The following is a 26958-nucleotide window of genomic DNA, read 5'->3' as shown; positions in this document are numbered from 1 at the left end:
CCCCTCTAAATGTCTCTCCGTCCTCAGAGAGGCCACCGTTTTTCTACATCCATCTGTGGATACGCTGCCTCAGCACAGACGCACGGGCGCACACGCATCCATCTTTAAACGCGCTGCGTCAGCACGGAGACATGACACAACAACATCAGAGCCAAAACACATACAAGGGCGTTCAGGAATAGCTTCTCTCCACATGCGATCGTCTCTCTTTACACCTTTCAGCAGCCTTCATCCTTTTTCTCTTTTAATCTTCTTATCAAAGCGCTCGTGTCGCCTCCAAACTCCCTCACATGCTAATTCCCCTCCGGTCTGCCGGCATTACGTATGTGCTCCTCTGCTTGTGTTTTTCGTACGAGGCTGGAGGGCCCCAGACGTTTAGTCAGTCTGAAGGTAATATCAGCATCTCTGCGTGCTGAGTCGTGATGTCCCATCGCTAGCACTGCTCCTGCTGCTCCTGCTGCTGTGAACTGAATATCTAATCAGTTCTGGCCTGATCCATTCCTGTTAGCCTGTCCACCCAACCCCCCCCCCACACCGTCTTCCCACTGCTTTAAAAGCACGCTGCGTGTAATTCTTTGAGAGTGATGCGTTAAAACAAATATTTAAATCACACTGCGGACAAGTAAGGTGCGCGGGATGGGGGGGAGAAGTAAGATGGAGAGCGGGAGCAACAGAACATTAATTCTCTCCGGGACAGCGAGCCGTCTGCCAACTTGTTCTCCCCGCTTTTGTCATCTGGCAGCGCCGTAAGTCTGTCCACCCCACGTCTAGCCTTTTCCCTCCATCTCCTCCTCCCTCTATCTGTCACCGACCCCTCTGCTTTCGATCTGATCTCAGAGGAGTTTGGGCGCAATGCCGTTGGACTCCCGGAGCGTAATCCTTCACTTCCAACCCCCCAAACACAGAAACACACATCGACGCAAACAAGCCCTTACTCTTGTCTGCTGTTACACACACGCACCGATAGAGCTGAGAGAGTGTGAAATCATAAGCATTCTCCTCAGGTAGGTAATCACGTTAGAGTGGCTTCGGTGCCTGGTTAATGGTATTGCCGGCTGCAACAGGCAGGAAGTTGGAGGCTGGGCAAGTCTCTCACTGCTGTGTTATTGGGCATTCTGAGCTGATTGTGTATGCGTGTGCTGTTATGGAGGCTCTCGCACGGCGGTTCTCGAATCATGACGTAATGGAATAAAGAAATTAAAACGGGACAGGAGAGAGTCTGGGTGATCAGAGTGGAAACAAAAGGCAGATCTGTGATTACTTTGGATTAAACAGACTGTACGGGCCGACAGGGGTGGTGCGGTGGCGAGTGTCTCCAGAACGGTCTCCACGCACTCAGATGTGAACTTCCACGTCAAAACCGAGTGAACTACTGAAAAAAAAAAAAAAAAAGAAAAACTACGAGATGGATCAGACCAGGACTTTTTGCTAACACGTGTTCGTGTTCTCTGTGATTCCTTCTGACCCACCACGAAGTTAACATTTGTGGCTTTGACTGTAATGCTTGAAAATCCAACCGGGTGGATTCATTTCCCCCAGTCGACTGTACTAACTTAGGTTATCCGTAATGCAGCACCATCGTCAGCTGAACCAAGGCTTTACATGGAAAAGATTATACCTGTTCAACAACAGCATGGAAGCAATGCCACTGTCTGCAAGTCAGCATGCTAGCGTTAGCATTTCGCTCAACTGCCATGCCAAACCACAGCATTGTACATCCTGTAGCCTTGCCGTGGACTCCTGTCTCCTAACCACATGTCCATGGGGGTGGTTTTATAAACTTTTTCCTATATAACAAAATCAGCTCACTGACATCGGTTAGTTTGTGAAGTTTCGCAGAAGTTTCCAGAAACAGCAGGTTGTGCTGGATGCCCCTGATTTGCATAAAGTAGCTCAATTCTGTGCAAATGTGGAGCGGGCAGAGTGACAGCCCAGCTCTCAAAAAATGCAACACAGCACTGCCAGAGTGCATGGAAAGCGAAGGGGAAGCAGGGAGAGGACAGACCCATTAGTATTACTATATGGTTATGTTTAGTGGCTCACTACACTCATTTGGGTTTTTCGATTTAGGAGTGATCAAGTTCTTGGCTAATTATCAAAAATTAACTTAAAAACTCACTCTAAGCATTAGACACGATATGTTTACTTTATTGGGATATAACCAAAACTACGATCTTTAATGATCTTAAGGCTCATCTCTGCTCCCTTTATGTATGAAAATCAATAAATCTGTTTCAAACAACATAAATGGCACTGCCCACGTACATCCATGCGTCCTTCACGTTGATGTGAAGCACGGACTGCCACTTTTCCTTTGCCGGTCATTCCAACTCACCATCCGATCTCCTCCCAGCTGTTCTGTAGTCACAGTTTGCCTCTGTGGCAAAATAACTTCAAACAGATGTTTAAAACTCCTCACCAAGTCGCATAACCTCTCCTCAAAAAGTTGCGGCATTTTCTAAAACTTCTTCCTCTTGTGCTGCGGTCATGTCTCGCAGAGCGCTTTAGAGAACCCAGCACATTGTACGCTCGCCCGCCGCACTTTCCACCTCCCGATCTGGCAAAACAAACCAATAGTGATCCAGATTGATCAACGCAACTGATGCAAATAAAAACTTATAACACAGCCACCAGATGCACATACCTCACACCATAAACAGAAATATTTTTTTCTTTTAGATTTGTAATTTGCTTCAGAGTTGCAAACATCTCTTCCTGCCAAACAAGCCTGCTCCCGAGGGAGCTCGGTAAACAAGACTCGACTGAGTATGATTTCTGTCTGCGCGTCTGTCATTAACATGTTTGTTGTTTTATTCTTCCCCCCGCAGTTATAAACATGCATTCATGAATTTACTCATTGCCCCCATCACTCACTCCTTTAATTAGAAAATAATCAGAGCTGGATGAGAGGTTCATTAAATCTCATCCTTGAGAGCCATCAGCCACAAACACAGGAGCGGGGTATTCATCACGCTTATGAAAAGAAACTTGGATGCCTCCTCTCGAGTTGAGGGACACGACATTGTGTTGGGAGGACAGCATCAACAGACTTTCGACGGCGGAATGAACGAGGGATGAGGCCGAAGGAAAAGAAGGGCTATCATGGAAGGGAGCAATAAAGTGCGATGAGTGGGAGGGGAAGCGCAGAAAGTGAGGGAGTAGAGAGAGGAGGAGGAGGAGGAGGACAGAAAGGAGAGAGAGATCATTAGAGAAGTGCTAATTAACAGAAACCACACTGTTTAGCAGCACTTTGTCTCCATGCAATATTGATCCTTCATGACCATTATGGAGCGGATGTTTTCCGCTGCTTTTTCCGTGTGGGTTTTCTCTTTCTCCTCTGTGTTTGGGCAAAAGTTAATACATCAGCCCTGAGTCGCCGTCTTGCAGCATCCCCTGTGAACAAAAAAAACCAAAACAAAAACAGCTCGATTTGTTTTTCTCCATCATGAAACATGCAAGTCATGCAAGTCTGCGGCTAGAAAGACAGAAAGAAAAAAAAAAATAGCTGTGAAATGAACCAAGAAGCCAATTTGGTTGCGGAAATGCCTGCTTCTGTAATTGCATCATTGTGACATTAAATATGAGGCGAGGGAGGTGAGCCCCGCAGAGACGGGCTGACAGGAGGGTGGTGTCAACAAGCAGATTAAAGCCGGCGAGGAAAAAAAAGACACCGTGGCGGCAATGAAATGGAGTGAAAGGGAGTGAAATGGTGATGGATGGGCGCGTAGACATCCAATGGTGCGACGTGGACAGTGATGGACAGACGGGGAGAAAGTGTGTGGACGGAGGGAAAGTAATAACGGAGGGAGGAGAGCGTGGAAGTGAACGGGAGTCGTGTCAGTCGCCCGTTCGGCGCGCGGCGAGATTGAAGAATGTCTGTAATATCCCTTTATTGTTATAGTGCATGTTGCGGGGCTTGCTGTTGGACATTGTGATTCTTCAAAAGGCTTTAACGGGATTACGGCGGTATCAGGCTCAGCCATCAGAGAGAGATACAGCAGCTGTGTTGTGTTGGGTCTGCCGACAGCACGCTGTCTGTCACCGCGCCGTCTCTCACCGTGGCTCTGCTCGCTGATATCTCAAGTCTAGACTGGACGGGACACAACACAGAATATGTGATCTAGGCGTCATACAGATTACGGTCAGGTGTGTAGTAAGCGCGGGAAAAAAACTAATAATTTAGGCTTGAATTTGCTCGCGGGCCTTTATAATTTGATTTAGAACACTATCAGTTCGCGGCCTCTCTGACAACAGATGAGTCCATTGTCAGAGAGGCTCAGGCACGGTGATCACCCTGCCCCGCTGTTACCCCGCTCTGTGCTGAAGTGGTACAGGCCGACTTTGATCAATGTGGATCGATGTGGATGAGTGTGCAGCCGGAAGGCGCTACGTGGAGAGGGAAGGGGTGATGGCCCTCTGCTCTGTCGCACAGTTTGTGTGTGTGTGTGTGTGGGAGGGCAAGAATTAAGACATGGTGTGTCACGGTTTTCTACAAGATATATTGCGCTAACAGAATATATCTTTAACCCACAAATGGTCATGTCGAGGTCCCTGTTTCCGTTTCTTCCTGTCCGTCCCTCACTTTCCCTCAGCGGCGTGTCTTTATGGGAAGCGGGCATGCTGCCTGCCAAACGGTCCTCTGCCATTGTAAAGCCAATGTCCTGAGGGGGAAAAACAATGTAATTTAACTGCGGTGTGTTAATTATTTAGCGTGTAGGATTCTTAGTGGGAAAATGAGTAACTGCAGCATCAGTAAATGAAACCAGTGGCCGATATGTAAACCTTCCTCGTCTGTGTTCTTGTTCTGTTGTCGTCCTTGTTTTCTGGGTTGTTGTTTTTTGTTTTTTTCCCTCCCCGACTTTGTCAGAACTCATCACGAACGCTCTCAGCTTCAGTCTGAGGATTTTCCAGCTCTGCACTTGTTTGTGATACAAAGGATTACATGCTGTTTCTCCGCATTACTGTGATTTCCCCTTTGTGTTTAGCTTCGATGGTTAGACTTTAAAAGCTGAATCTATGGAGGAGCATTCTGACTCTTTGCCTTGTGCTTGTGTTTGTGTGTGTGTGTGTGTGTGTGTGTGTGCAGGGGGGGTATCATCACTTTATGGAGTAATGAATGCTAATCCTCTCTTATCTGCTTTAACCTCGAGGCAATGACACTAGCTGCTGATGCCAGTACAGTGACACCCTTCGTTGGAGGAGAATAGGAGTGTGCGTGTGCGAGTGCAGACATTAGCATGAAAGAAAAAGATGTCTCTACTCGCATCTGACAACTTTTTTTTTTTTTTTTTTTTTCCCCGCTCCGTTCGTCGGCTTCAGGGTGTGGTCTCGTGATTATCCGCCACGTCCCCCCGTGACTCATCCCAAGTAGAACAGAGTAGAACATTCCAGGCCGGTGACTCTCCTGCATCTGATCCCAACACGATTTTGAACTAAATCCATCCTCAGGTCATTGTACAGAGAGGGCACAGTTACAGTTTCAGAGCGCTCATGTGGCTCCATATGCATTTATTGTTTGTGTCCAGTAACGCAGTTTTCCGCAAGCATCCCCCCCACCCTCCCCGCCGCCGCCACCGCTGCCTGTTGCTGACAGCGGCTTTTTGTTTTCACTTTGGTGCTACTTCTGCATCGCTGCTAAAGATCACAGCGCTAACCAAAGGCAGCTGCCTGTCTTTGTCGGCGAGCGTCTTTTGTTCATTCACAAGGACAGCTTCATTTTCTCCCTTTTTTTCTTTTTTTTTTCATTTTCGCCCTCTGATTTTCTCTCTCCGTGTTCATCCTCAAACGCGGAGACGCGAGAAAACAAATTTTCGCGGAAGATCGTTTTCGACCCCCGACCCCCCGATGAGCGCATGAAGACAATTGGCTCTGAGGCAATCTAACGAGAGCGATGAAAGAAGGGGAAGATTGAGATATGACACCAAAAAAAGGGGGGGAGGAGGTTTAGATGTAAGAAGATTTTAAAAAAGAAAGAGGTCTGTTCCCAGCAGCCGGTGAGGCCCATATATCTGCAGGGCGAGCGTTACGAAAGATGGGCAGAAAATAATTAGGCCTGAAAGCTGTTGAATCCTGCGCGCCCGTTCACCAGCCTTCTATTAAGGGCTGTTTTAATGGGTCTGCCCTCTGCCTGCCTCCTTGGCACATTGAACGGGAGATAAAACTGAATTAGACTAAACTTTAGAGATTGTGAACAGAGGATGCCGGGGCTGGCAGTGAGGGAGAGATGAAGGCAGAGAGAGAAAGAGAGAGAGAGAAATAAGAAAAAAAGATGAACAGATAGAGGATGGAGGAAGAGGGTTAATTGAAAGAGAAATAGAGAAGAAGGGCCAGATCTCAGGGGCTGTGGGGTCTCTCTCTCTCTCTCTCTCTCTCTCTCTCTCTCTCTCTCTATCTCACTGACTCCACCACTATCTATATATGTGTGTGTGTGTGTGTGTGTGTGTGTGTGTGTGTGTGTGTGCACCGTGCAAACGTGTGTGTTTGTCTGTCTGAGGGGAGATAGTGTTGTAGACCTAATGAGAACAAAAGCTAATTAGGGACTTCGCCTCGCACAATTCTACAATGACGTTCCCACAGGAGCCGGGACAACACTTGCCACCTATACTGCACCCTCCAGAGGAAGAGAGAGAGAGTGTGTGTGCAGACTTTTCTCATTTGTCACTATTCTAATCCTCCCTTTTTTTGTAAAGCAGATTTTTATTTTTTTTACAAGTCTGGGCTCTGCCACTGCAGCCGGGTCAGTGAAAGGAGCACGGCGACAAAGATGAAAAAAAAATGAGGATCTGCTGCTGACTTTGACATTATATTTAATCCCCTTTCTCTCACCTCCAACTTTATTTCTGATTTATGTTAATAATGCTGACTCGTCCGACCACTCTGGGCAGTCAGCAACAGATACGTATGACCGATTCGTCCAGCGGGGTCTAATGAGGGTTCAGGCCCATCTGAGCGAGACTTTTTAACCCTTTATGGACACTTTTCCCTACATCTGGAGATCGGCAAACTTTGCTCACGGGGAGTAATCCGTATTTTTATATTGTTGTGATATTAAGACAGCAGTGACATCGTAAGCATTAAAATTATTATTATTTTTTTCTGAAGTGTTTCACAGCAAAAAGTGCAGTTCACTGAACTGTGTGGTTTTCGGTCCTCACTTTAACAGCCACAGACAATGTGCCGTCTCATCTTACACACAGTGTTTGGAGGAGATTAAACTTCATTCACGCCGTGTCAGCAGAATGAAAGAAAAGAATAACAGAATGAAAAAAAGATCAACTTCTGTTAAAACTGTTTCAGAGTATAACTGAACCTATTGGCTAGCCCCACTGCTAGCACTCTTGTCCAAATGGTTAGCTACACAACTTTGTTACTTTTAACTAAATGCAAATTGTGCGCCCCTTCTTAAATACACTTTGAGTTTCGGGCATATTCCAGTTATTACCTGCCCGCTGCCATCATCGTCTTTCTCCTTCTTGTTCCATTACTCCCTGAATTCAAAAGACGAAAACTCACTTTTTCAGTGACTACATTATAATAAAGATCAAATTGTGTTTCAACAGTGAAATCCTTTTAATGTGAAGCTGCGGCAATAGGCAAATGTTCAGTTTGCATTAGCGGTGACTTAATACAGCGCTCTACAGATATTGAACCGTGGCAACCCCGCTTTTTAATTGAGCTGAACACTTTGGTAGTTTTTCTCACCTTTTTTTTTTTTTTTTTTTTTACCTTTATTTATTCAGGGAGAGTTCACCAAGAACTCTTTTTCGGGAACATCTTGATCACATTCACACATTCCCCCAAAGAAGCTGCTCAGTACTACCACAGTCTGATGTCACCTCTGGACACCTCGATGGTGCTAATGAGGGAGGGTCTCTCACTTTCCACGTCTTAACTGAGAAGTTCAAATAGGACAATGACCTTACAGTCTTTTTTGTTCCGACATGTAAAGCACAACGTGGCATTACACGCTAATTTTGATTATGCAGGTGACGACTGTAGGGGTTCAGGTGGACGGGGTGACAGGGAGGCCGAAACAAAAAGCAAGGTGAGAAGAAAGCTGCCAGTCTTTTCCAGGGTTACAGTGACACACAAACATATTCACACCCATGAGAAATGATGGAAATTTAACCCATTTTACCCAACTTTTATGTCCGACCCAAAGGGAAATCCACCGGCACGGTTAGATCACACGTGTTGGATGGACTGGTGTCTGGACCCAGGCAATGTGGTAAAACTGAAACAATATATTGATCAACTGATCGACAGAACTGACGTTTTTATTAGTTTTTTGCCTCTATTTTCTGGCATTTAAATGATTGATCAGGTAATTGAAAAAAGAACCAAAGGACAAATTATTCAATCAATCAGTGAGATGCAGTTCCTCTAATCAGAGTCAGCTATGGGCTTATGTTGCTGTCAAATGAACAATGACACATTAAAGCTGATTAAAAATCATCAACGATAAAGATTACAATATGGGGCTTCAAATTTCATTCAAGTCATGAGTAAGACTCGTGATGATCGGGACACTGACAAACAATGGTAAACATGAATCAAACAGTTCATTCAACATGGACCACTTGAGCCAGACATTACAGGCATGTATAATCGTGGAAAACAAAAAAGAGTGCAACAGCTCAGCTTGACAGTGGCAGAGTGCTGTCAGTAGCCATGACGGCTAATGATTTTGCCCCATCATTAGCTTCCTGTGCTAACGATTTTGTGCCCGCACCCACCCAAAACATGCTAACGCACTGCTAGACTAAGTAGTGCTTTTTGGGGGGGCTGTAATTTGTGTTTTGGCTAATTGAGCACTACGGCTAAAAGCTTTCCGCCGACTCGCCGTCATCTGTGACGTAGAGGAGCCTCGCTCTGTGTTTTTTTTCTGGGTACACATCAGCAGATTTGTTCCGGTTACAGTTTTGTGCGAGCTCAGTTGCGTTGCCTCTGTCCAACATCACCTGCGGTTCGACTGTCCACATCTCTATCTTCGTCGTCGTCTCAAAGGCTTATTCCTCTGCCCAGTTAAATGAGGTTTTAAGGCCATCAACTGATCCAGGCTATTATACTAACGCACCAGGGGTGTTCCAGATTTGATAAATGATTGAAAAAAGATAATGAGACGCCTTGTGTTAGCGGCGGCAGCGAGAGAGATGAAGGAAGGGAAGACAAAGACGGGGTGTTTTTTTTTTCTCTTTTTTCTGTCATCAGGTTTACTTCCTAACGTGTGCCATCACGGGTCAGCGGTTTGCAGCTGGAGTGTATTGCTTAATAAATGTGATTTATTAATGTGTGTGTGTGTGAGAGGGAGAGTGTGTGTGTGTGTGTGTGTGTGTGTGTTACTGGCCAGCCTGGCAGCACTCTCAGTCCTCAGACAGGCCGTTCTTTGTGCCGTGTCTGATGTCATAATTTGTCCGACGTGCGCTTGCCAACAGGAACCTTTGGTCAAGAAAACCACATGCCCGCGCGTGTGTGTGTGTGTAAGCACACGAACGCTCGCGTATTCTCATCACTGCCCCGCCAACCAGGCGGCGCTTTCTCTTGATTGATGGTTGTCTCTGGGAGAAGGAGGGAGAGGCGGTGCCATTGAGAGAGAATTAATAATGTACAGGGGTTTCGGGACGGTGACTGTCCAGACTCGAGCTCTACAGTTGTTACACCGGTCACGGTGTTTCATCGTGCAGCAGCAGCAGCAGCAGCAGCAGCAGCAGCAGCAGCAGCAGCCAGGGTCTGAAGGGAGCTCGGGGCTCAGCGTGAGCACAGACAGGGAATGCGGAAAAGATCAGAGGCTGCTGGATTATGGGTGGTTAAGTTGGAATGAGTCATTCTGGACGGGTAGATTAAAAGATCATTAAGAATCAATGGGTGATTACAGGAGTGAACGTGCAGAAGGGCCTGGTGGAAAGCAATGCGCCACTCAACCCCTCGGAGGATGTAGATATCTGCCAGCAAAGACACTGCTGAAAATCACTCAGACAGCCTGCTTTGATTAATATTAATAGGAAAAGCACACTCGCACCTGTCTCTCCCTCTCTCTCTCTCGTTCTGTCTGTCCGTCTGTTTTTTTGCAGCTCTCTCTCTCTCGCTCTCTCTCTCTGCGTCTACCTTCCTCCTCCTCTGTTCTTGTTTTTGTCTCCGCTGCTAGTCCGTGAGTGGAATCCCGCCACAGGTTTTTATTCTCCACAGACTCCACAGATTCCACAGACACATCCCCTCAGAGAGCTGCCAATCTACCGCAGGCAACAAATAATACTGACAGTTTGAGGTTTTGATCGTAGTCCCACAGCACAGACACATAAACACACACAGACACACTCACACACAGGAAATAGTAAAGTCAGTGACCCAAAGTGCCTCGACCCTGAGTTTTTGCAAAGATGCTCATAAGCCTCTCGTACTTTGGATGATTATTAACAGGGCTTCTCAAACATTCATTGCGCTGTCCTTTAATCGTAACCCCTCATTTAAAGGACTTGGATCAGGCAGGTGAACATAAGAGGAGAAAGAAGAGGGAACAAAGTACAGGATGAAAACATAGGGAAGAATGAAAATAACTGTGGTCACAAAGAAAATGAATGATGGAGCAGCAGGAACTGGATAGATTTTCATGGTTGGTGCAATAAAGTAATGCTGCAGGATCATGTTCAAGACCAGAAATACAATCTTTCATGGTGCAGTTTAGACATTATTCGATGATTTCTGACAAAGTTGGCGCCATGTATGAAGAATGAAAGATTGATAAATGGGTTAAAACATGACAAAGATGACCTACATTTTAGCATCAGGGCAAGAAACATGTTAACATTTTCCATATATATATATTTAACATAATCAGACAACCTCTTTATGGTCTCTACTCAGCATTAATCTTGATGTACTGTCTGATAGCCACAAGGCATTTAATTATGTCTTTGTCATTGGCTGTGGCATTATCTAGTGTACAATTACAGACTGACCCCTAATCCGACTGTCCTGTTAGCATGCCATCACTGTGTGACGGCCCTTAGAAAGAGCACATGAACATTCCCTGAATGTGAACACAAAAGTGTTCATGTGAGAGTCTAATCACCTTAGTGAATTGTTAAAGTGAGAGTTTGCCTCTGTATGTACTCTGTTTCTGTTCAACCGATGAAGGTTATCTAATATTTGGTCTCCTTTTACCCTCTGTTATAACTTAAGTCTTGACAACATTCACTAGCTGTATGTGCTGTTTGGTGTTGAGCAGCTAGCATGCAGTGTTTTGGTCTTTGTCTTGTAAAACAGTCTGCCTGCTGCTTAATGGCTGGAAGGTTGATTAGAAAACCAAAACAATGAGCAGAAAGACACTAAAATGTCCCCTTACAAAACTGAGTATTGTTATTACCTACCTCCCTCACATTGCACACTGTCATTGTTGATATAAAAGATATTAAATGAAGAAGGAGCTGAAAGACACTAAAATGCTCAGCTGAGAAAAACTCCAAATTCGCATGATTATTTGCCGTGGCTTCATCACTATGACCTATCTGTTTCACATTACTCACAGTCTTTAGTTGCATGGTGAATATAAAGTGCGTCCAGAGTGTGAGAATAAATGGTCCTTTGCGTAAGAAAAGTTGATTGCCGGCCGACCTGACCCACAATCAAGGTGTCACTATTTGACAAGTTGAGGACGAGACTCCAAAATCTACTTTTCTTACAAATAGGACCTTTAAAAGGTCAACACCAATCCAGATCCCACTGCCCTGACTTCCTGTTGTTGTTGCTATGGTTGTCTGTGTAACCTTGCCACACAGGATTAGGTGCTTCTGATTAAAACCATGCTGTTGCAGACGTCAGAACCAGCCACACGCGTGACACCTGAAACTGCGGCGAAAATGCATCAGGGGTAATTGAAGTAACTCAAGGTTAGGACTCGTGTGTGTATGTGTGTGTTGTTGTTGTTTTTTTGTGTGTATGCGTACCTGGTAATTAATTTCACTTCATGTTCCCCCCACTGAACTGATCAATAAGCCTCAAATACATCCTGGCACCCCGACTGTTTGTTATATTGTGCTCAAAAAGAAGTAACCGTAAATGTGGGTGCGATTGTTTGTGCATCACGTGTGTGAGTGCGTGTCCAGAAGCTGAAATATGGCTGAAAGATATCTGGTGTAATGAGGCCAAGGTGATTTATAAGTGCAGAATGCTCCGTTCCCCCGGCACATCCATGCACACACGTACACTCCGGGGTGTGACTGTGACAGCTGGTTCGCTTTCTTTTAATTGCTTGCCAGTTAAAAGCAAGTGAAACCGTGCTTTCCTACAGCCAAAGCTCGAGCAGAGCAAATTGGTTCAAGTTTCAGAATCTGTATTTGGTGGTTAGACAACTTTGTGCGGAGGCTTCTTCGACAAAACTTCGCCCAGACGTGTGAATAAGCACTTGCTGGGATGCGGAGGCTTCGCTGTGAGAGCAGACCGGTCCAGACAATCACCGGAAGGCTATCGGACGGGAGGGGAAAACAGGCAGAGGCGAGACAGGCAGGAATATAGAGCGTGCGTGAGAGACAGATGCAGGTAGTCCGTTAGCGCATTAGCGTCTCCGCGGAGGACAGGCGGACAGGTGAAGGCGGAAAGCGAGTCCTGTGGTCGTGCGCTGTAGCCAGAGGGAGCACTGCTTTGGATCAGACAGGCTCTCCATTAACCTGCGCTGACACTGTTTAGACAGCAGGGAAAACAGCAGAGAAAAAGAGGCAGGAGAGAGGCCGGGACATTAGCATGTCAAGGCGCTGATCGGTGGCGACTTGAGGCTCATGCAGGATTGTACTGCTCAGACAACACAGCCGCAGATAATGGGGCCACTGGTGGAAAACACAGGGTTTAGGACCATATCAAGGTGCAGAGGTAGATTCTCATTACGACAAGCATAATAATCATGACTTCACCATCGCCCCAACGATAATATATTAATATAATATAGATAATGTATTCATGGCCGTGTATATCTCCAAGAAACAAAATCATCTGTAGTTTGAGATCACGTCGCTTGCGTTGGACGTCGCACGGTTATCCACATCAGATCACACTGAAAGTGATTCCAGAGCAGTGTTTTCTCTTCTGTTGTTCTGCCGCTACGACTGATTGAGCAGCCAGATAATCGCATTCATGCCACCAGCCTTGCCCTTTAGAAAAAGGCACGACCAAAACCATCAACAGAAAAAACACTGCCCTAGCAAAACTTTTTTCGATCAGTCACCATGTTTCGTTTCCGTCCCTCCCCCCCGAGTTCAAGGCAAGAAGCCAATGAGCTGCGTTCAGCCAGCGGGTTCGACTGCTGAACAGCCCTCAATAAATATTCTTTAATCGTGGCGTCGTAGGAGAAGGTCGAAGGCTTTTCAGATGTCCTCGGAGACGAAGCTACTTTTTGATTTCATGACACAAAGGGCTTTTTGTTCAAACCACATTTTATATTAAACAAAAATATCACATCCTATGACTCTCAAAAGTCGAAAGAGAGGTTTTAATGCTGATCATTTTTCCTAAATACATTTCAATGTCTCTAGAAACAAGCTGTAAACACTGATCATCACCTTTTAAGCAAACGGTTTCTTATTCACACATCGAGCAGACACGAGGTGAAATTAGCATTCATTTGAAGTTGTAGTTCTGGCCACCTGATGAATGTAAATTCAGTGTTCACTCCTTTTTTTTTCGTCCGCTTTGCTCTCCACCCACTCCATCGAAAAATATTTGGCTCTTCGGCTGATAAATGCTCTACTGTGTTCACCAGCTCGTCATTAACTATGTCTGTCCGCTGTTTGGTGCGTAGCAGGTAGTGTGCAGTGACTTTCTTTTTTTATTTTTTGTTGTTTTTAATGAAAAACAGCTGCCTTATGTTGCCAAAAATGGCATGGAAAGTTTTAGAGTTTGGTTAATGTGTGTAATTCATTGTAATGAGCAAAACCTTTCAAATTGCACATAATCAAAAGTACACATTTCTCTTCTCCTCTTACCCACAACCTGGATGTTTGTCTATCCAGGTTGTTTTGGTGTGTGTGTGTTGCCGACCAGATGTCTGCCTCCTCTTGAACATAATGAATCTAGATGGCAGTCGGCTTGTGGTGCTCAAAGAGCCAAAAAATATATATTTGAAACTCAAAAGCAATGTCTCTTTCCAGAAGTCAACATCCAGTTACTTAAGAGAACCGACAGACCTTTGTCCTGAGCAGTTTCGTGCAGCAACTACTTTCCTTCATACTTAAATATGAGGCAAAGCTTTCCATTCACCAACTGATCTATGTCCAAACCCTCACCCATCGTCATGGGTGTCTGGGTAGTGACCTCAGTATGGTGTCTAAGCTAAGAATATAAGATAGGGTGAAGATCTTGGGCATCCAGAGAGAGCTTGGGGTAGAGCTGCTGCTCCTTTGCGTCGCCCGTTACCTTCTTTGCGATGATATGCTGTAGTTTCGGTTGAAAGAAAATAATGACCGCTCACTACAAGGTTTTTGGAGTGTCTTGAGTAACCGGAGACATTGCTGTTGAGTTTTTCAGATGTGTTTTTCTCGGTGCTTTGAGCAGCACAAGCTCTAAGTGCTATCTAGTTTATTATAGTCGACAGAAAGCAGTCATCTCTATGGCTACCAGATCTCCGAAACCTCGGCAGCTCACACCAAAACGCTCTAGATGAATAAACAGCACTCAAGGCAAAAGTGTTTTTGATTTGGGGTGAACTGTCCCTTTAAAATCAAAACAGTATTGATTGAAGCAGCCTTTAAGGCTACCTTTGCAACAAAAAAAAAAGAGAGTCCAGGCAGGTTTATGTAACGATAGACTTTGCATTGTCGCAGTTCATCCCACTCTCTCTCACACACACACACACACACACACACACACACACACAGCTAGAGTTGACATGCCGCCGTCTAGTCCCCCAGAGGGAATGGGCCTAGAAAATCAAAAACCATTAACCAATTAGCACTGATCAATAGTCGCAGCCACACAGGGACGAGCCAGACTTGGGAGCATTGCTAATGTGTGCCTCTGGGCCAATCACCGGGCGGGGACGGCCACTGCTCTCAGCTCTCCGCCAATGGGAATGCCGGAACGACGCTTGACATTCTGCTGCTCTCCAATGCAAAGTGCCTTCTACTGCTGTAGCTAGGCAGATCAGCCTGCACGAGGAAATAAAAAGGGAGAGATGGAGAGATAGAGGCAGAAAAAAAAAATGAAAAAGCACGGTTTGAGGAAGGGAAGAAGAGGGAGAGTGTGAGCGTAAGGTTGTGAAAGCAGGTGTCATAGCGGGGCCGCAGTGGGCAGCAGGTAATCTCACCGAGATAAGCAGTAGCATGACAGCCAACCTTTAATTCCCCATGGGAGGTGGTACTGTGGAGTTGCTGCAGGGTTGGTCTCCCCCTTCCCCTGGAAATAGATTTATATAAAGGAGTAATGGGAAGAGATGGATAGAGGACGCGTTTTGACAAGAGGCGAGAGTGAAAGCGACAAAGGCGGAGTCATGTTTTCGCACACATACGTGAGCATGTTCACGTATACGCTCGATCAAAGCAGCGCCTTCACTGCTCTGTATTCATGATGAGGAGAGCAAATATCATCGTGGGACTTGGGATCGCATGAGGGATCGAGGCGGAAAGGAAGGAAGGGAATGAAGGGGAAAAGGGGGAGTTCAAATAAAGAAGAGGAGGAGATATCTAAAATATTACACCTATCAGGGGGAGTGTTCAGTGGAGCAGGCATTATGAAAGTGTAAATTACATTCCCTCCTTCTCCCCTTGGGCTGCCGGCTGCTGGATGAATATAATCACCCGCAGCAGCGAGCGCCCAGACTCACACTGCACCGTCTACGGACACCAGCAGAATATCAGATGGAGTGCCACGATGTGTGTATGTTTATTGTCATGGAAGTCTCCAATCACGCATCGATCCGGCCATCCGTCCTCCGCTCTGTTCCTTTTCAAAATGATGTAAAGTATCGACACGTTAGAAATTTGTCTCAATTGGGAGGAGATCAGTGATGATCCCCCGAGCCTCGTGAAAAAAACACCATCCAGAGTCAAGTGGGACGGCCTCTGAGGTGGTAAGACGGGGGAGCGCGAGTCTTCACTGATTGTAACTCCCAAAACATTGTGTCTCTTTTCATTTCACGTCTTTGTTTTTACTTAAAGGTCCAATTTGTGAGAGAGTTGTTTTTCCGAGTCTAATTCCCAGCTCGTCCTCTCTGGGACTTTTGGGAGTGACCCGAGCTAAAATCCCAAAGCGTCAGTAATTGGTGATCTGGGAATAAGACTCATGAATCAATTTACTAACAAACCTGAGCTCCTGTGACTTGTAACAATCTCTTTGAACAGATACCTGCAGATTTCGGAGGCCTTCTGTTCTTCAGTCGGAGTCCAAGTAATATTGACCAGAGTTCAGCATGTTTTTTTAATTTGCATGTTCACACAAGTTGGTCCTAAATCTACTGACCCAAAGTGATTTATTTATTTGCTGTCAAAGCTAATCGTGCGATACATATTTGAAGTTTTACCACCCAACAGAGTTCCTGTATCCGAGATAATTAAAATGTGCTTCAGTTCAAAAACATCTCTGACACAAGTGCCAGATCGATACTGTGCATGTGCAGCTCTTAACAGAGATTAGAGGGAAGTACGATGCCTCACTCTTGAGCGACTTTCATCATCAGCTCAAGAGAAAACAGTGTTTAATTATTTTAACTAACACATAAATCACTACGTATACCTGCCCGATGTGTCCGATTTTACTTTGGTAGCTTGCAACTGTAAAATGTGGAGAGCAAAAGAGGTGGTACGCATCGACCAAAATGAACCCGTCGGCTGTTCTCAGGAGGATCTTTTTTCTGTAACTCATCTGCATTCATAAATTAACAGACAATTTTCAAGTCTAACTGTGTTCTTGTATCATAAGTTATTGATTGGACTATAGGCAACAACATCTTATCGACATGCTTGTACTTAATTGTAGTCTCCAAAAAATGATCAGGTTGAACACTAGAGCTGAAATGATCTATCAATCAATTGACAGGTAAATGCGTCTGTACTTATTTTGATAAACTATTTAAGTCTAACCTCGTGAAACCTTTTCTAGTTCACATTCTCTGTGGCGGTTTGGATTTTTAGGGTTTTGGATTGTGGTTCGGTCATTTACGGAAAAAAAATCTTGATTGTAAAATCTATGATTTTTTCCCATTTTATGGACCAAAATGACTAATCAAAAAGATAATTACCAGATTAATGGATGATGATAAGTATCCATGTCATTACTGGGATGGCGCATTATTCTCTTTTCTTTCACTCTGTGAATTACAATCTGTTAGCAGCAGCAGATAGACGGCTAATCCTCTTTATCTCCGCTCTTGAAGCTAATTTGTCTCTCAATGGGACCTTGAGAAAATAGGGGAAGGTAGCGAGCGCACAGCTTAGGTCACGAAGGCAGGAAAGGAAAGCAGAACTGATCGGTCTTCTTCACGACAAACCCAGTGGCAGGCCCAGATGTCAGGGATGTTAGGTCGGAGCCTGCTAAATGGGAGGGCAGCAACTTGAGTCAAGGCTCATTACTTCTTTACATTAGGCAACAGTTCTCCACAACACTATTCTAATTCGCCCCTTCCCATGTCTCTATCCTCCCCAACCCTCCCTTTCTTTCTCTTTTGCCCTCCGTGTCTCCTCCTCCTCCTCCTCTCTCACCCCCTCAGGGCCGTTGTTCCAGGGAGAACTGTAAGTACCTGCATCCTCCTCCCCACCTAAAGACCCAGCTGGAGATCAATGGAAGGAACAACCTCATCCAGCAGAAAAACATGGCCATGCTGGCCCAGCAGATGCAGCTCGCCAACGCCATGATCCCCGGCACACAGCTACAGCCAGTGGTGAGAGGATGCATATGTAAACATTTACTCAGCAGGTCACAAGGTCACACAAGTGTGGTTTCTGAAGATGTATCTGGAGTTTATCAGAGCAAGAACTCTGAGAATTTAATTTAAAACCTGCAGACACTTTTTCACAGTCAGCTGACAAAGATCTTTTGCTGGACATCATGTTTCATGACTGTGCCAAAGTCTTTTTAAAAGGTATTGGCTCACTGGGTGTTTACGTAGTGACAGGTCAAAGGTTCATCAAAAGGTTCCCCGAGCCCCTGTGTTTCCAGACGGTGGTTCTATTTATGTCTCTGGTCTCTGGTCGAGCTCTCTGACTTCCTGCCGGCTACCATCAGCCATGATTTAGCCTGATCATTTTTACTGGGCCTAATGGCTCAAATTTAGATAAGCAAAGAGTCTGTGAGGGGAACTTATTCCTCACGTACAGCCAGAGGCCATCACGTGACCTGCATTTCTATTTTACTGTTCCCATGATGCCAAAGTTTCTCAATAGCCCAGTGCTGTTCCCTGTGGCTTGATTTTTAATAATAAAGAGTTAGATAGTGACGTTTAATTTGACTTAACCAAAAATTTCTATTCCTAACAGAATGAAAAACATTGCACTTTATTATGACGCTTTAATTGATTAGTGAACTCTTGAACTCTGAAAGGTTCCTGAGTATTGCCTATGCAGTTTAATCTAGTTAAGAGTGCCTGCAACATGCTTCAGTAGAAATTCTTGCAGAGTTTCATTTAATTGAATATTATAAAGATAAGGAGGTTACTCATGCCAGCTAGTCACGAGTGAAATCGAATGATGAGCAGAAAATCAGTTATGAGTCATGAATGCTGATGATGGTTTTCATTCCATACCTACAGCATGTTGTTTTTACATGGCCAAAACAGCACATCATCAAGCGCATTTCAATAATTTACAGGCTCATTTAATCTGCGTGTCGAAACACTTTGAGGAAGGCTGAGGGATTTGGTTGAAGAGCTTCAGAAAAAAAAAAGCTACCAAGGTAACCTCGAGTTAAGGTTTTTTTTTTTTTTCCCTTCAATTAAACATTTAAGTTAATCTGTGGCTGCAAGTCATGGCGCGTTAACTTTTCAAGTAAAGATATGCGCTGTGTAGTGTTGGAAAAGAAACTCTGAAAAGTTGTATTTACAATATTGATCAGGTAATATTACAAACTCAGAAATATTTCTTGATTCCATAGCTGAATGAACAAGCTGTTCTCAGAGGAAAATGAAAATAAGGTCCCCAGAACACTGAGTGTGTGTATATATATATATATATATATATATATATATAGCCTAGGGTTATTTTCTGTGGCCAACAGTCTAAAACCAATGCATATTTACCTGCAGATAATCCAATATGAGAAGCTTGAACCTGAGAATGTTAAAGAGTCAGAGAAGTATTTTCTGCCAATTAACTAATCAATTAACTGACTAATTGCCTCAGTGCAGAGTTGATTAATATCATGTTAGCCTGGATTAATCAAGCAATATTTGTACAACAGTGCCCAGGTGTCAGACTCAGAGTATTTTTATACAGTGATCAATAAAGTATTACACTACTATCATGCGATCATTAGCACACGCACAGATCCATGCATGCACGTACACACACACACACACACACACACACACACACACACACACACACACGCCGTGAGTTACATCGACAGGATCTTCAAGGTGATGATCGGAGCCCCAGTCATGCGGCTCGATTGAGTCCGTCTCCGCCCGCTCCGAGAGACCTCACGGAGTCAATGAGACCTGTCAGTCAGACCTGAAGATATTCCTCTGTCTCCTCCTCGGTCCCTTCATGTTTAAGTGCGAGCACTGGAGTGAATTTGTCCGGAATTATTCAAAAGAGCTTCAGATGCCGCATCGCTCGGACACACACGAGCGCGCACGTGCACACTTAGCCGACGGCTTATCGCCCTTATCTGGTGGAAGAGGGGCCGAGTCGAGAGGCCCATTGAGAGGAACAGAGGAAAAACCATGAAAGGTTTTTTTTTTTTTAAAGGAGCAATAGATCTCCCTGGGACTGCAGAGTCTTCCCTTTCTGTTTATGTCATGGGGAGAGAGAGGGTAAGGGGAAGAGAGGAGGAGGAGGAGGAGGAGGAGGAGAGGAGGAGGAAGACAGGCTGACAGAGAAGGACACAGCAGAAGAAGAAAGGCAGGGCAGAGAGAGGCAGGAAGAGATAAATGGACAGAGTATAGACAGGTGGGTAAAGTGGAGGAGATAGGACAACAGCAGCGAGGAGAGATGGCTCTACAAAGAGAAGTCAAGGAAACGGAGCCATGTTCGGGGGGAACAAAGGGTGAGAAGGAGCCTTTCCAGGAATCAGACGCTCTTCCTCCAGCCCTCCCGTGTGACTTCAGCTCGGCTTCCTGCCCCCATCCGCAGCAGCTCTGACACATTTTATCCCCTCCTCGCCCACTTTTGTTTTTCGTCTATAGCCGTGCCCCCTACATCCACGTGCGTAGGAGACTGCTTTCATTTCACGCATGGAGCTGTGCAGAGGGGGAAGTAATTAGGGTCCATTACAGCTGGCTGCGAGTGACGGTGCTCATGATGCTTTTTATTACAGGAGCCTACGTCAACGGACAGCCCACATGACAATTATATCTATCTACTGTACTGCATCACTCGCTCGTTCACTCACTCACATCGAAAGTCCTCCCCGAAGGAAATCTCGGTTGTAGTTGTTCGGTGCACAGCAGACGGTGTTCAAAAATAAGTGAAATAAAACCAAATAAGCCACGAGGGAAGGGCACTTCAGCGGTGTCTTACTCCTGTAATTAGATATATTTCTATGTTTGCGTGGGAGGGAGGTAAGCTAGTGTTGCAAAATGGCTGCATTAGAACAAACAAAGCCCCGGAGTGTGTTCTGTGTAGCTGATGTTACTTTCCAATAGAATTGAACAAATCTGAACTCAGGTTTCTTCAAAGCAGTACAGTACATTCGAAGTATTCTAGTTTGGTACATAAGTTCAGAATCAGTCACATTTTTTATGTTACCATTTTAGCAACTTTTCAGTTTTTCAAAGATGAAGTAATAAAGACTTTTAACCTACACAAAGTTCAGTTAATAAGCAGTACATCAGAAGCTTCCGCCACTGAACTCCTCCAAGAGTTTTGCTGCTACAGCTTGCCTTGGTCTGATACAGCGAGCAGCACGTGGTGGCTAAGTTTGTGGCATCATGACTTTTCCCGACTTGTGACTTGAGTGTCATTCACCAACTCATTAAATACTGATGCTTTGGGGTTGGTGACCGACCCCGACCTGCCAATCCTGACTGGTTCAGATTTGACAAGTTGGAAATGAGACTCAAAAAATCAACTTTTTTACAAATCGGATCTTTTTACGTTTGTATTTTAAGGTTCTAACGTGCCATTTTACATTTTTTCTGGTCATTGCTGTACATTATTTTTTATTGCCGAGACATAAGATTCTTAGCATTTGTAGTCCTGAAATATTTGAACTTTTAATTGATGTAATGTACCTTGTAACTTTGCTCTTAAAGCAGCTACAGGGAACTTCCATTTTCTGTTGACTCTGGCGTCCCCTGTGGACAAAAGTGGTATGAGAAGCACCGGATCTTGATCTGGCTGGACGCAACATAATGTTTATACTTTTTTTTATAGATACATACTGATGAGATAATGTGTTTTTTATGCCATACCACCAGACCACAGAGCAGCTTCTTAACTCATTCATCTTCAGCAACCCAACATAAGTCAGATATTGATTTATCTGATGAAGGTGGGGTGGAGGAAGGTGGAATCTGACATTGGTATTAGAATGAGACTGTTTCACAACCCTCCAAAAACTCTTTATGGTTCATTTAAGGCATTGTTACAATAAGGAAATGAAACATTGCGCACACATTCTTTTAAAGTTCATGAGACCGGGCTCTACTGAATAATGTTTTGCATAAAATATTCAGGAGATAAGATGCTTTAAATATTTATTGAATGTTATTTTTAAGTTAAACAGAATCATTGAAACACAGCTTGACATCATCGCATTGCTTTTGATCTTTCTGTTCAATTCTTAGAAAGAAAGAAGAGTTGTTCAGTGTTCTCCTGACGCTTGCTGTATATTAAAAATGTGCATTTTGTTTGAGGGCATGTCAAATGTTTCTGACTAAAAGACTGTCTGAGAGAAGAGTTGCACAAACACCACATAAGTGCTGCAACACAAATCACCGACAAGAGGCCCGCTGTGAGATATTTTTTTCGTTCCTACTGTGTAAGTGTCCTGGGATTGTGATTTATAGCAATAATCTGCGTCGTCGATCATTATTGGACACAATCCATCGCTAAGTGAAGAGATATTCCATATGTGGCCAGATTAGCGGGATCGCATGCTTTTTGCATGATGACATCACTGCATGGCTCCAGCCTCATGACTGTGAGTCCTCACGATGACATCATACCTATTTCATTCTGACTTTTGAGCTGCGAACATCCCCAACTGACTTCTGAGCGCCTTCAGAGAGACACGCGCAGTTTTCCTTCTATTTACCTCGTGATGGGACATAATTCTTCCGACATTCCAGAGGGGCAGCGCTGGAGGAATTGGAAAGTGCTCTCCATTATTCCCTGATTTTCTGAGTCATCCCGGAGCAGCGAGGAGGTTTGGGGAGGAATGTAGCTGTCCGGCCCCGGCTGCCGCTGCTCTATTACTCACTGTGTCGCGTTGGCAGAGGCTCAAGAGACGATCCTCAGACTGGGGCCGAGGTCAGGAACGTGCGAGGAAAACTTACAGTGCCCCTACGTCAGCTAGCATTCTCCCTAGCCTCCCTCTCTCGCAGGATGTGGACGTGCTCTCTTTCAAAACCAACTGATATAGGCGCTGCTGCGGTGTATAGCCCCTGCATGCACAGCGTGACGTCCCTCATTGTTATTACTCCTATAGGTGTCTGATCTACAGTGTATGAAGCGTGTGATTCTGTCTGATGCGTGCGGAAAACCGACGCCACATACAGAGCGCCGGGCTCCTTTGTGTGTTATCTCGAATGAAAGACAAGCAGCCATGAAAGAAGACATTGTTTTTTTTTCCCTCACATGTTAGCCCATTAATTGTCTATTTTTTGCCAGCCACACCCCCTGTCCTCTGCTCGGCTGTTGTTAAATTGCATACATCTCTTATTTCATCATTTGCTGTCAAATATCTTCAGTGAGTAATCTGAGTAGGAGTGAGGAAGGGCGGCGTTATACTTATTTGTAGAAGTGATTAAATATTTAATATTTTATATATAGACTTTGCGAGAAAAAGTCTCTCACTCGGCTCTCTCGTTCTGCTTGTGCCCACAGCCCATGTTTTCAGTCACACCCAGCCTTGCAACCAATGTCAACGCTGCTGCCGCGGCGGCCGCTGCGTTTAACCCTTACCTTGGCCCCGTGTCGCCCGGCCTGATGCCCGCTGACATCCTGCCCAGCGCCCCCGTACTGGTCACCAGCAACCCCAGTGTCCCCGTACCAGCTGCTGCTGCTGCTGCTGCACAGAAACTCATGAGGACAGACAGACTGGAGGTGAGAGACACGCACATTCCCACACACACACACACGCACACACAGGTGCAAATAGAAGAAATATGATTGCACACACACACAGCAGCACAGATCACACAGATGAGAGGATTTGCATAATTATTTTTTCACTTTCAAATCAGTCACAGATTAAAAGATAGATTAACAAAACGCTAGTAAACATTACGCCCGGTGAGGATCTTTTTTCCGGCTACGCAAACAGATTGGGCATTGAAATGTGGGCCGTGCCTATTTGAATATTAAAGGCACGGGGTTGGCAAGTCTCGCCTCGACGGTTTCTGTTTGTAGACCTTAATTATGTATCTAGTACACACTTTCTGATACAGTAACTACATCCTATTACCATAATACAGTCATTACCCAGACTTAAGCAAAGAGAGCGAGAGAGACGTTAATGAGAGTGTCTCTTTCGACAAACATTACCGTCGGCGGCGGAGGCAGCATCGTTCGGCACGGGTTAAGTTATACTGTATCAGTTAGTAATTTTCCCCAAAAATCTTTAATTCTTCCATGAAAAGCAATCGGTCATAAGAAACCTGAGGAGAGCCGCTCCTCTAGCTGTGCTCAGATAATCATTAATTGGACAGTAAGTCAATCTCATCCATTATGCAGCCCCACCCGGGAAACTCTCGCAGCAGAGTAATGGGGAAATCGTTTGGAGGCAGGCGGGAGGCGTGCGAGAACGCCAGGAAGGTTACATTTAAAATGTAACGTCGGCTAGCTGGATAATTAATGGGGGGCGAGGCCGAGGAAGCCTCCGAGCCCCGCCGAACGAGCGGGACGACACGCAGAGCACCCGAGCGGGTCAATGACAGGAAAAAGAGATGGAGGGGGGAGATGGGAAATCAATTTGTAGACCTGTTGTGGTCATCAGGGGAAGGGTTGGGAATAAGATAACAGAAAGATAGCAGAGACCGGGGGAAAGGATTTCATAGAGGAGTCGTGACTGGTGGGAAGAAGTTAGCAGCAGTTAGCAGATGAGAAACGTGCAGGTCGTGATTCAGACTGGGGTTGAAGCGATTGTCTGGCAGAGGACTGATAGCACTCCGCAGTCCAGCAAACAGATATGAAATATTTATTAGCCAAATGCAATAATTGGCAGTAGAGGGGAAAATCTGCTTGTTTTCACTGCTTTTTCCCTTCGAGTTATTTGGACCCAGCGGTCAGCGCTGCGTGCAGAGCCCAGCCTCAGCCTGCACTGGCAAAGCTTTTTCTTGATTGGGTCGAATTCATACCCTAGCCTCATTTGACGGGAACTAGGTTTGCTAAAAATATCTCGGAGAAGAAAGAAGGGCCAGCCATTTTTCAACTTCGAGTGTGTGTCGTTCAAAATAAACATAGCTGGAATTCTGCGGACCGACACACATACCAGCCAGTAGATATGTTACAGGCCATTTCCATGAGGCCGGCAGAAACTCCTATTTTAGAAGACGACCCACCGGACCGCTTCTCCAGAGAAATAATTCCCTCCGTCTCCGGCTATACTGCAGCCCTTTTCAGCGTGCACAAAATCATACGTTGCTTACCTGCAACCATGGTGATGTAAATGGCCTGGAGGGACAGTAACCATGGGGACAGAAATATGATTAACAGGCTCTGGATTTGTTTGTCTAACTAAGCATTTCCACCAGGTTTAGCTCTCTCTAATGCATGATTAAGCACTGTTAAGAAAAACACACACCTGGTGCCGAGAACATCAAATTGCCTCCACTTAGTCCTCCCTTTCTTCCTCAATTTGTTTTCCATGCTAGTCACTCACTCCATCCCTCCGGTGACTCTCACTCCATCTCCTTGATCCCCCTCTCTGTCTTTTCTCTTTATTCATCAACCACTTTTACAATTTCCTTCTCTCTCTCCCTTGTTTCTAGCCGCCCTCCCTCCCTCCCTCCCTGCTTCACCCACCTCACCAACATCTGCCTGACAACAAGGCAGTCTCTCTCCTTTTTCAAAAAAATAAAAAAAAATAAAATAAGACCAGTAGCAGCAGTGGTGATGGTGGCAGTGGTTATTAGGAGTGAATGTGCGTGAGTGAACGTGTGAGTCAAACAGAGGTACACAAGAGAAAGACGAGGTAGACAGACAGACAGACAGACAGACAGACAGACAGACAGACAGACAGAGAGAGACAATCTCACTCCATCGCTCACACAGATCGGTGATTGTGGATGATGAGCTGTCACGACAGGAGACGCAGCGGGGTTAGCCTGTAGATAACAGTGTCGGTGGCCTTTTTGCGTGGCAACCACGTTCCACCGCAAATCAAATCCTTTATGCATGCAGACAGAGAGACTAGTAAATAGACGTTTGGTAAATGGCTTGTTCCATCGAAATCACTGATAGATCGATACAACGCACCATGAAATTACATTTCATTTGGAAGCAGGATGGGATCTTGAACGCAGCTCAGACACGCCGGTGTGCGGCTGACTGCGCTCATTCGGAGATCTTAAGTTATTGCACAGCTCTTTAGTGTCAAAATTGAATTCTGGGAAAAAATGCTGCCTCACAATTTATATGTGCGCACACCTCTCCTTTGTGTGTGTGTGTGTGTGTGTGTGTGTGTTGCACTGTGTGGGCCAGTGATTACGTCAGCCGCAGCCTCCCTCGAGGGTACCCAGCCTCAAATTTCCCATGAGCCTCATTGAGCCCTCTACACTCAGGGCTGAGGCAATCAGCCTCCAGACTGCTCACGCAGATGCTGCCCCCTTCTGTCGCTGCGAGGAAGAGCAACAACATGGCTCATTTGAATAACGGCCGAATGGTGTGTGATTGATGAGTCTGTGAACGCTGGTTACGGGTCTGTCCTGCGTATCAATCAACAGTAATGGCCGAGGCTGTCATTAAGATTGGTTAGCTCTGTCTGGTGAAGTGATTGTCAAGTCCTGAAACGAGTGAGCTGATTGATTGCTTCATCAGACGCGGAGCAAAGTGAACAGTAACTTCATAATGTGCACGTGCGAGGTGTTTGCCTCGCATTGTCTGGTGAAAAAACAAAGCGAGCCCAGTGAAAGCGTGTGTTCGCTTGTGCTGTTTTTGTGTGCGCACCAGGTATGTCGGGAGTACCAGCGGGGTAACTGCACGCGCGGGGAGAACGACTGTCGCTTCGCCCATCCTTCAGACAGCACGATGATTGACACCAACGACAACACGGTCACTGTGTGCATGGACTACATAAAGGGCCGCTGCTCGAGGGAGAAGTGCAAGTACTTCCACCCTCCGGCTCACCTGCAGGCCAAGATCAAGGCCGCCCAACACCAAGTGAACCAGGCGGCGGCTGCTGCAGCCATGGTAGGTATCTGTCGTACGGGTCACAGCAACAGAGGAGCGCTCAGGCTCGAGGGCATCTGCTGCAATCGCAGGAAGGAATCACTCTCAGTTAAGGGAAATTAAACGGGAGCTAGAGCTCATATAGTTACTCAAATAAAAATCAAAGACGAGAGGGAGATGAGCTAAAACCAATCATTAAGCTCTTCTAAACACGGCCTGTCTTGGGTTTTTTTCCCCGCGCGCACACACACTCCACGCAAGAGCCTTGATC

The 26958-nt window shown here is 45.5% G+C and overlaps 1 protein-coding gene across 8 annotated transcripts in view; it reads left to right on the top strand.

The window, feature by feature from the left end:
• The window catches only part of LOC119030944 (muscleblind-like protein 1), a 136358-nt gene that overhangs the window by 96711 nt on the left and 12689 nt on the right, over positions 1–26958 (top strand). For 7 of the 8 annotated variants that reach the window (XM_037118957.1, XM_037118966.1, XM_037118996.1 and 4 more), the window contains exons 3-5: positions 17687–17857; positions 23184–23402; positions 26469–26708. In XM_037118957.1, the coding sequence (XP_036974852.1) occupies positions 17687–17857; positions 23184–23402; positions 26469–26708 (630 nt within the window). Of the gene's footprint in view, positions 1–11747; positions 11886–17686; positions 17858–23183; positions 23403–26468; positions 26709–26958 lie in introns of those variants that run through there. The other variant, XM_037119004.1, reaches the window with a different exon arrangement.

Source organism: Acanthopagrus latus, chromosome 2 (genome assembly GCF_904848185.1).
Source record: "Acanthopagrus latus isolate v.2019 chromosome 2, fAcaLat1.1, whole genome shotgun sequence".
Taxonomy (NCBI): Eukaryota; Metazoa; Chordata; class Actinopteri; order Spariformes; family Sparidae; genus Acanthopagrus; species Acanthopagrus latus.
This window is presented reverse-complemented; position numbering and strand designations above follow the sequence as displayed.